This window comes from Astyanax mexicanus, chromosome 24 (genome assembly GCF_023375975.1).
Source record: "Astyanax mexicanus isolate ESR-SI-001 chromosome 24, AstMex3_surface, whole genome shotgun sequence".
Taxonomy (NCBI): Eukaryota; Metazoa; Chordata; class Actinopteri; order Characiformes; family Acestrorhamphidae; genus Astyanax; species Astyanax mexicanus.
The window spans coordinates 32,401,784-32,412,500 of record NC_064431.1 but is presented as its reverse complement, the minus strand read 5'-3'; the positions used below and the strand labels follow the sequence as shown (position 1 = coordinate 32,412,500).

General features: G+C 41.8%; 1 protein-coding gene and 1 long non-coding RNA gene across 15 annotated transcripts in view; one reads left to right on the top strand and one right to left on the bottom strand.

Moving 5' to 3' along the window:
- The window catches only part of lamb3 (laminin subunit beta 3), a 48,290-nt gene that overhangs the window by 32,897 nt on the left and 4,676 nt on the right, over window positions 1-10,717 (top strand). Inside the window, exons 9-19 of the mRNA XM_049471806.1 lie at window positions 756-876; window positions 2,110-2,298; window positions 3,060-3,215; window positions 3,885-4,072; window positions 5,216-5,312; window positions 6,046-6,451; window positions 7,548-7,705; window positions 9,006-9,217; window positions 9,868-10,071; window positions 10,156-10,300; window positions 10,447-10,654. Of these exons, the coding sequence (XP_049327763.1) occupies window positions 756-876; window positions 2,110-2,298; window positions 3,060-3,215; window positions 3,885-4,072; window positions 5,216-5,312; window positions 6,046-6,451; window positions 7,548-7,705; window positions 9,006-9,217; window positions 9,868-10,071; window positions 10,156-10,300; window positions 10,447-10,654 (2,084 nt within the window). The remainder of the gene's footprint in view (window positions 1-755; window positions 877-2,109; window positions 2,299-3,059; window positions 3,216-3,884; window positions 4,073-5,215; window positions 5,313-6,045; window positions 6,452-7,547; window positions 7,706-9,005; window positions 9,218-9,867; window positions 10,072-10,155; window positions 10,301-10,446; window positions 10,655-10,717) is intronic.
- On the bottom strand, window positions 877-2,045 carry LOC125787502 (uncharacterized). 14 transcript variants are annotated; one of them, XR_007429367.1, is made up of 6 exons: window positions 1,878-1,981; window positions 1,614-1,693; window positions 1,458-1,580; window positions 1,212-1,301; window positions 1,085-1,178; window positions 877-941 (listed from the first exon to the last, which is right to left on the bottom strand). It is a non-coding gene; the product is annotated as an uncharacterized LOC125787502 (long non-coding RNA). The 14 variants fall into 14 exon arrangements; XR_007429373.1 differs by adding an exon at window positions 1,340-1,405 and having other exon boundaries at window positions 1,085-1,263; window positions 1,491-1,580; XR_007429377.1 differs by having other exon boundaries at window positions 1,085-1,263; window positions 1,340-1,490; window positions 1,529-1,580.

Here is a 10,717-nt window from a genome sequence, read left to right as displayed (position 1 = left end):
GTAATCAAAACCTACACTCCAACTACCTGCCCACTGTACAGGTAATCAATACCCTCACACTCCAACTACCTGCCCACTGTACAGGTAATCAATACCCTCACACTCCAACTACCTGCCCACTGTACAGGTAATCAATACCTACACTCCAACTACCTGCCCACTGTACAGGTAATCAATACCCTCACACTCCAACTACCTGCCCACTGTACAGGTAATCAATACCCTCACCCCCAACTACCTGCCCACTGTACAGGTAATCAATACCCTCACACTCCAACTACCGGCCCACTGTACAGGTAATCAATACCTACACTCCAACTACCTGCCCACTGCACAGGTAATCAATACCCCCACACTCCAACTACCTGCCCACTGCACAGGTAATCAATACCCCCACACTCCAACTACCTGCCCACTGCACAGGTAATCAATACCCCCACACTCCAACTACCTGCCCACTGTACAGGTAATCAATACCTACACTCCAACTACCTGCCCACTGTACAGGTAATCAATACCCTCACACTCCAACTACCTGCCCACTGTACAGGTAATCAATACCCCCACACTCCAACTACCTGCCCACTGCACAGGTAATCAATACCCCCACACTCCAACTACCTGCCCACTGTACAGGTAATCAATACCCTCACACTCCAACTACCTGCCCACTGTACAGGTAATCAATACCCCCACACTCCAAATACCTGCCCACTGTACAGGTAATCAATACTCCTGTTGTTTGTGTGTTTCAGGTGAATGGAGTGTGTGATTGTCAACATAACACAGCAGGTGTGAATTGTGAACGTTGTGCTGACTTTTACAATGACCTGCCCTGGAGAGCCGCCCAGCAAGACAACCCACACACCTGCAAATGTAACAAACACACCTCACCTACTGTAACACACCTACTGTAACACACCTCACCTTCTGTAACACACCTTCTGTAACACACATACTGTAACACACCTCACCTACTGTAACACATCTACTGTAACACACCTCACCTACTGTAACACACACCTCACCTACTGTAACACACCTACTGCAACACACCTACTGCAACACACCTACTGCAACACACCTACTGTAACACACCTCACCTACTGTAACACACCTACTGTAACACACCTCACCTACTGTAACACACATACTGTAACACACCTACTGTAACACACCTACTGTAACAGACCTCACCTACTGTAACACACCTCACCTACTGTAACACACCTCACCTACTGTAACACACCTACTGTAACACACCTCACCTACTGTAACACACCTCACCTACTGTAACACACCTACTGCAACACACCTCACCTACTGTAACACACCTCACCTACTGTAACACACCTCACCTACTGTAACACACCTACTGTAACACACCTCACCTACTGTAACACACCTACTGTAACACACCTACTGCAACACACCTCACCTACTGTAACACACCTCACCTACTGTAACACACCTCACCTACTGTAACACACCTCACCTACTGTAACACACCTACTGCAACACACCTCACCTACTGTAACACACCTCACCTACTGTAACACACCTCACCTACTGTAACACACCTACTGCAACACACCTCACCTACTGTAACACACCTCACCTATTGTAACACACCTACTGTAACACACCTACTGTAACACACCTCACCTTCTGTAACACACCTACTGTAACACACCTACTGTAACAGACCTGACCTACTGTAACACACCTCAGCTACTGCAACACACCTCACCTTCTGTAACACACCTTCTGTAACACACCTACTGTAACACACCTACTGCAACATACCTCACCTACTGTAACACACCTACTGTAACACACCTCAGCTACTGCAACACACCTCACCTTCTGTAACACACCTACTGTAACACACCTCACCTACTGTAACACACATACTGTAACACACCTACTGCAACACACCTCACCTACTGTAACACACCTCACCTACTGTAACACACCTCACCTACTGCAACACACCTATTGTAACACACCTCACCTACTGTAACACACCTACTGCAACACACCTATTGTAAAAGTAATGGTAACTCATATGGACGTGTGTTAATTGGTGGTGTGTGTCGCCCCCTGCAGGCTGTGAGTGTAATAACCACTCTCAGAAGTGTCACTTTGATGCTGAGCTGTATGAGCTGAGTGGGCGGAGCAGTGGGGGGGTGTGTGACGGGTGTTTACACAACACTGCAGGACCACACTGTGAACGCTGCGCCCCAAACTACTACAGGAACCCCAACAGTGACATACGACAAGCTAACGCCTGCCTACGTAAGTACAAACACACACACCTCTAATGCATGTGAACTACTGTGCCTTGCAAAAGTATTCAGACCCCTTGAACTTTTCAAACTTTTGCCACATTTAAGCTTCAAACATAAAGATATGAAATTTTAATTTTTTTGAAGAATCAACAACAAATGGGACATTTATTGGATATTTTAAACTTCTTTTCAGCCCCTTTACTTTCAGTACAGCAAACATTGGAATGATCCAGTGTTGACCTAAATGACTGATGATGATAAAGAGAATTCACCTGTGTGTAATCAGGTCTCCGTATAAATGCACCTGCTCTGTGATCAGAGTCTCAGAGACTATTTAGAGTTCTGTTTAAAGCTAGGCAGAGAGCATCATGAAGACCAAGCAACACACCAGGCAGGTCTGAGATACTGTTGTGGAGAAGTTTAAAGCCGTGACGCTAAAAGTTTAAAGGTGGCGCTGCAAAGTATTAATGCAAGGGAGCTGAATAATATTGCACGCCCCACTTTTCAGTTTTTTATTTCTAAAAAAAAGTTTAAAATATCCAATAAATTTCGTTACACTTTGAAATTGTGTCCCACTTGTTGTTGATTCTTCACAAAAAATTACAATTTCATGTCTTTATGTTTGGAGCCTGAAATGTGGCAAAAGGTTGAAAAGTTCAAGGGGGCTGAATACATTTGCAAGGCACTGTAGGCACGTACCTGCAAAGTGATTAAATGCATTTGTATACCTGTTTGTGTATTAATGTGTGTGTATGTGTGTGTGTGCAGCATGCCAGTGTAACAGTGCAGGATCAGTGAGTGGTGGTCAGTGTAACCCCGCTACAGGAGTGTGTGTGTGTAAGGCTAATGTGGAGGGTCCGCGCTGTGACCGCTGTAAACCTGGATATTACGGACTGAACCCCTCTAACCCACTCGGCTGCTCCAGTAAGTGACCTTTAACCTCAACTTTAAAGAGAGAGAAGCTCATTGCTATCTTACACCCCACCAATAGTCTATTTTCACATCTTCCGCTTGAGTCGTTTAAATAGCAGCAACACTTCTGAATATATCTACACTGATGGGCGTGGTGTTCTGGAAATGAGGTGTGTTCAGGTACATTTCTGGAGTTTTGCTTGTTTATCTTGGTAACAGAAAACACAGGAGCTCCACTGACTGAATACAACCTAGACAGATGCCAACAGTCAGACGTTCATCGCTATCTTGGCAATGCACGATCAACAATAACCAGAATACTAAATAAAATAACATTGCCGTTTCCGTAAATGAGCTGATGTCCAGGTAGCTGCACCGTTAAAATAGCAATCCGCTATCAAGTCAGAGCGCACCTGACTCTTAAAGAAAATGATAAGTAAAGAGATAATCTGATTGGTTTATTTTTCACAATACACCCAAAATTAACCACACCAATGAATAATTAAGAGAATTAGTACATTTGCTTCACGTTTTGAGCCGCGCAAGGTGTACTTTTCCCGTCGTTACGATAGCAAAGACACACTGACACACCCTAAATCAAGCTGCACAGTTGCTAATATAGGAAATTTACAGTCTCCATATTATTTACTATAAAAAATGTGTGTGTGTGTGTGTGTGTAGAGTGCTCCTGCAGTGCGTCCGGTTCTCTGAGCAGTGTGTGTGACGCTGTGACGGGTCAGTGTGTGTGTCGGCCGAACATGCAGGGTGTATCATGTGACCGCTGTGCTGCCGGATTCTGGAACTCACCAACCGGCTGCCAGCCCTGCAACTGTGACCCCAACCACTCCCTCAGCTCCACCTGCGACCAGGTACACACACACACACACACACACACATTCACACACACACACACATATATATTTACTATAAATAATACCGTAAACTATCAATACAAATATCTTAATACACTTAATACAAAAAGTGCAAGAGAACAGATGGGCACCAAGTGTTCCAGCTGTCTAAATCGCTGCCTCCATGATCAGGAGATCGCTGGTTTGAATCACAGTCATGCAGCTTGCCATCAGCTGCCAGAGCCCTGAGAGAGCTCAGTTGGTCTTGGTGGGTACAGTAGATGGCACTATCTCTTTCTCCTCATCACTGCTAGAGTGATGTGGATCAGCACAAGGCTGCGTCTGTGAGCTGATGTATCAGAACCGAGTCACTGCGCTTTCCTGTGATGCTACTCTGCAATGCTACAGCATCAAAAAGAGGCGGAGTCTGACTTCGCTGACTTGTATCGGAGGAGGCGTGTGCTAGTCTTTACCCTCCTGGTGTTTATGCATAAGTTTATCCACGTTATTCTGTCATGATCACTTTTATATGTTAGTTTTTTTTCTGCATTAGTGTTAAAATATCCTTACAGTTCATAGTAAATGGTTTCTGGTCGTATCGTATTTAAACTAAATTCAGTCTGAAGTAGCTACTGCTGCTAGATATGTTAATCCAGCATTCCAACAGGCTTATTTACAGCTATTACAGCCCCACAAATCAGCTTTCACACACAACACACACAAAAAGATAGTAGTGCTGTGCGGAGCTAGCTTGATATCTTAGTCGCTTAAAATTTAACACATCCAGAACCGAATCTTAAGAACGGAGAACCGGATTATCTTGTTCTGGTGTTTATTTAACCCTTGTGTGGTGTTCATATTTTTTGTTACTCGTTTACTTTGTTACTTGTGTTTAATTCAACAAAATTAAGCAATTCTACATTAAAATGCTTTACACATGCTTGCTTCACCTAAATTGCAAGCAATATAAACAGCTTACATGGTTAATATTTGCCCTTAGATTTAGCCCCGTCAACTATAGACAAAGCTGATCAGATAGCGATTAGGAATTCACCATGTCTTTCTTCACTGAGCCTGTGTATGTTTGTGTGTATGTGTGTATGTGTATGTGTGTGTGTGTGTGTGGTGTATGATGTAATAACTGTGTTGTTAATGGTGTAGGAAACGGGTCAGTGTGTGTGTCGGTCCGGGTTTATGGGCCGAACCTGTGGCGGCTGTCCGGACAACACCTACGGAGATCCTCTGACCGGCTGCAGACGTAAGAAAATCATTTACTATATTATATTATATTATATTATATTATATTATATTACATTATATTATACCCGTCCAAAGGTTGGACACACTTGCTCATTAAACGTTTTATTCCTACATAGTAAATGAATAGTAAAGTGATCTATCAGATTATGAAGGAACACATAAGGAATCATGTAGTAACTTAAAAACAGTGTTAAACAAACCAAAAAAATACTCTGTGAAGAAGCATTTAGATACTCTTATCTGAGGCTGGTAACTCTGATGAACAGAGGAAACTCCTGATGAGTGCCAGTTTCATCATCATAACATGTTTGACGGTGACTGCTCTTGAGGATACTTTCAAATTTCTCTACCACTTCACTACTTTACTTTAACTGATGCTCTCAAACTTTACATTAAGAGACAAGAAATTCAAGTAATTAACTCTTGATGAGTTCAGCACAGCTGTTAACTGAAAGCCTGAATTCCAGGTGACTCTACCTAAAGCTGACTAAAACTGAGAAAATCCAGCAGAGATGTGCAAAACTGATCATATAAGCAAGAGGTGCTACTTTGAAGAATGTAAAATATAAAACATATTCTGGTTTGTTTAACACTTTTTTGGTTTATTAAATAATTATATGTTTTTCTTCATAGATTGGATGATTTTAGTATTAATCTGCAATGGAGAACATTTTAAAATAATGAATAATTATAATTCATTAACACTCTCTCTCTCTCTCTTTTTCTGACAGCGTGCAGGTGTGACAGTACAGGCTCCGCCCCCGGTGGGTGTGATAAGCGTACAGGTGCTTGTATCTGTAAGCCAGGTGTTGGAGGTGCCCGCTGTGACTCGTGTGCCCGTGGGTACTGTTCCAGTTTCCCTCAGTGCCCGGTCTGCCCGTCCTGCTTCTTCTCGCTGGACCTGCAGCTGCAGAACCTGACGCTGGATCTGGATCGGCTGGCCGCCCGGCTGGACACCCAGCCCGGCACAGGAACCGGCACAGGAACCGGCACCTCCGGCCCAGGTTTACCTGGAGACGCTGAGGACAGAATCAGAAACATGGAGGACACTCTGCAGCAGATCAAGAGCTTCCTCAACCTCCCACTGCCCTCAGAACCCCTACTGACCAGAGACCTGAATACACTACGCACACTACAGTCAGTCTCACACACACACACACACACACACACACACACACACACATATATACAGCTCTGGAAAAAAATAAGAGAGCACTTCAGTTTCTGAATCAGTTTCTCTGATTTTGCTATTTATAGGTTTATGTTTGAGTAAAATGAACATTGTTGTTTTATTCTATAAACTACAGACAACATTTCTCCCAAATTCCAAATACAAATATTCTCATTTAGAGCATTTATTTGCAGAAAATGAGAAATTTTTAAGTTTTAAGAGTTCAGAAATAATCAATATTTGGTGGAATAACCCTGGTTGGTTTTTAATCACAGTTTTAATTTCATGCATCTTGGCATCATGTTCTCCTCCACCAGTCTTACACACTGCTTTTGGATAACTTTATGCTGCTTTACTCCTGGTGTAAAAATTCAAGCAGTTCAGTTTGGTGGTTTGATGGCTTGTGATCATCCATCTTCCTCTTGATTATATTCCAGAGGTTTTCAATTTGGTAAAATCAAAGAAACTTATCATCAAGTGCTCTCTTATTTTTTTCCAGAGCTGTATATACTATATATATTAATGATGTAAAAAAAAGTATTTGCTGCCCTCAAATTTTAGACACAGATGTCTTTTGTTTTTTATTTTTTGTGATACTTACATTTTTCAGATAGTCAAACAAACTTTTATATCAGACAAAGTAAATATAAAAAGCACTTTTTAAATGATAATTTCATTTATTAAAGGAAGAATAAGGTAATTCACCTGTAGAATCAAGAAATCACTTAAATAGAATCTGCAAAAAAAAGTGATTGACTACTGATCTATCAGTCTGGAAAAGGTTATAAAGTAATTTCTAAAGCTAATAGAGAAAACATGGAACACTGGTGAACCTTCCCAGGAGTGACCGGCCACCCGGCAGAAATTACTCCAAAAGGGCATGAAGATCAGTGTTAATTATTCAATAATAAGATAAAGACAGTGATCAACAAAAAGTACAAGGCACAAAGGTTATCTTTGTCTGATATAAAAATATGATAAAAGAGCAAAAACAATACACACTAATAATATACTAATTATATACTCCTTCCTGAACTCTTTTTCCTCTTACCTCCCCTTCAGACTCACAGTTACCAGGTTAAACAACAGGCTGTACTCTGCTGATCCCACTCCTGACCTGCAGGGGGAGCTGGACAAACTGCAGGCTCTGCTGTTCAACATCCGCTTCCTCTTCGACACCAAGAGAAACGCCACCACCTCCAGCGGCAACGACTATACAGGTACACCCCCCTCCCTCCCAACCTGCTCACACGTACTGTATACGATTACGATGATACTTAAACTAATGTCATCGATACTCGATATATCGCAATACAGTTCTCTACGATACTTCACAGCATCTGTCATATTACTGAAGAGGATAAAATACTCCTAAATAATATTAAAAACCGAAAATATTTGTTACCGCAGCCTTATTAACCCTATACATTTGATTATAGCACCACCATGTGGAGTAATGAAGCAGTAACTTTAGTAAATCAGATTGGGGCGGAGTCTTTTAGATTACAGTAGAGTTTAGATTCTCTGCCCGAGCCCGACCCTATTCCCAACCCGATGTCAGGCCAGGTCAGACCACGATTTTCCACATATTTCCTTGAGTCTGGCTCAAGAAAATGTTCTGTGATCTAGGCATCTGTTTTAAATGCTATTTTTATTTTCTATAAAGCTATGGCATGATAATCTTTATGCTGTGCAAAATAGAATTTTCCCAGTGAAGTGCTGTTTTTGTGTTTTTGCCCTTAGGCTACATGCTTAAAATAAAAAAAAATCTTCGTTCAGATATGGTTTTATATTATGTCCTATTTCGGTAAATTAGTGTGCATTACACAGTCAGATTGCAGTTTTTTTGTGTGTGTTTTTAGACGTAGGCCATAAACTCAATGTAAAAAGTTTGTTTGTTACAGATCTTTCTTAAATTAAGTTAATTAGAATCATTCTGAACAGATTTCGTTCATTTCACACCGCCCATATATGTTTCGAAAAGGCTCAGTTTTAACACTTAACTTACTAAAAAAATGTGGGGTTTAAATCAGGGGCTCATAATGAAGGTTTATGGGGCGGGACGGGTCAGGCTCGGGTAGAAATTGCACGTTTAGAGCGCCTATGTTTTAATAAAAATATCAATATTTGACACCGCGTATCGATAGATACAATACAGTAAAAATTATACAATATATAGTATTGAGATATCGATATATTGTCCAACCCCTACTGTACCAGGGGCTCTCAACCTTTCCCACCTCACAGCCAACCTGTTCATCAGAAGAAATAAAGTATAAAAATCCAATTTCAATGGAAGTCAATGAAAAAAGAATTTATTTTAGATCATTTTGGAGAATTTTTGTTTGTATGTTTAAATTATGTAGCAAAGTAAAAATCTTCAAAAAGACAGATACCGGATTATAAGGCGCACTGATGAAATTTTGGAAAATTAAAGGATTTTAGGTGTGCCTTATAATCTGAAAAAAATGTGTGTGTGTGTGTGTGTGTGTGTGTGTGTGTGTGTGTGTGTGTGTTCAGGTTCCATGCGTTTGATTAACTTTGCTCGTGAGCGCTCTGTGGCGGCGGAGAAGCAGGCGAACGCTACAGGAAACACCATTAACAATTCAGCCACCATCAGAGGAGACGCCCTTAAAGACCTAGACAATATCCAACCTGGCAACACCGACAACCTGCAGAAACTTAAGGACAATCTGGCAACCCGGCCCAATCTCACACCTACAGCTGTACAGGTAACTTTCTACTCCTTACATTTAAAAAAAATAGCCTTGTTACTCCTATTTAATTTCAGCTGTTTTTTATTCCAGCTTCTCATCGTTCAATAAACCCCTATCCAGATAGATCTCTCCATCCAGATAGAGTGAATCTGATTGTGATTGGATGTAGAGAAGTATAAACATATACCATTCCGACTTCCTATTGGTTTATACTGTGATCCATCAATTTATCCCACATTTTATTATCAACATTAACATTTTAATACTTAAACAATATAGTCATTATTATGGCTTTTAGTAAAATGTGTTTTGGGGAGGGGATGGGGGGTAGTGCACTATAGGACTCTGTGGGCGTGGCCTAAGCTTTTGTTCTTAATGAGTTTATTTTTTCCCCTTACATTACTTTTACTTTTATACTTTAAGTTTAGGTTTTGAAACCAGTACTTTTTTAATACTTTTACTTAAAAAGTAAAAAGCTTGAGTTGATGCTTCTTGAACTTCTACAGAAGTATTTTATTAAACACTAGTATCTATACTTCTACCTGAATAGAGAAATTAATGAATGAGATACTTTTCACACCTTTGAGGCTGAATGGGCGGGGCTAAACTTCAGTAGGCTAAACTGATGTGTTTTTTTATACGTTTTTTGTTCTTTTTTTTCCTAGGTGTGTGGCAGTACCCGTCTGACCCCCTGCACCCCTCAGGAGTGTAATGGTGAGCTGTGCCCACCAGCTGGAGCGCCCCCTTGTGGTCAGAGTGAGCCGTGCACCGGGGCTTTACCTCAGGCCAACAGAGCGGTGAAGAACACTGACGAGGTCAAAACCAAACTACAGCAACTCAACAAGAACATCACACAGGCCTACGAACAGGTAACACACACTCACACACACACATATATATATACAGTATAAACACACACAAACACACTCTTACTGTCTCTGATTTATTTGCAGATTCAGGAAACCCAGAACTCAGCTGATCGCGTCAGGCTGTCTGCAGAGGAGCTGGCCAATCGGATCAAAGTAACGAGGGACGACCTTGACTACGACCTGAAAGACATCAAAGACTTTATTAAGAAGCTGAAGGACTTCCTGTCAGGTGTGCTTTAAAAACTACAGCTTCCTTAAACTCTATCCGAACCCAAACTTTTCAAAAACGTACCACTGTACAGTATTTACAATATAGTATACTGTATACTATATAGACCAACGTGTGTGTGTGTGTGTGTGTGTGTTTGTGAGCAGACCCCTCCTCGGACCCCGCGGAGGTGCAGCGTGTGTGTGAGGCGGTGTTGGGGGTGAAGCTGCCGGAGGGGGCGGAGTCTCTGAGGAAGAAGCTGCAGGAGATGCAGGACCTAGCGGCGACTCTGCCGGACAGCACCAGGGTCCTGAAGGAGGCGGAGCCAAAACTGGAGCAGGCACGGCGCCTCCTACAGGACGCTGAGAGAACCAGGTAATATACACAGACTTACACACACACACACACACACACTTGACTAAACACTAAACACATAGC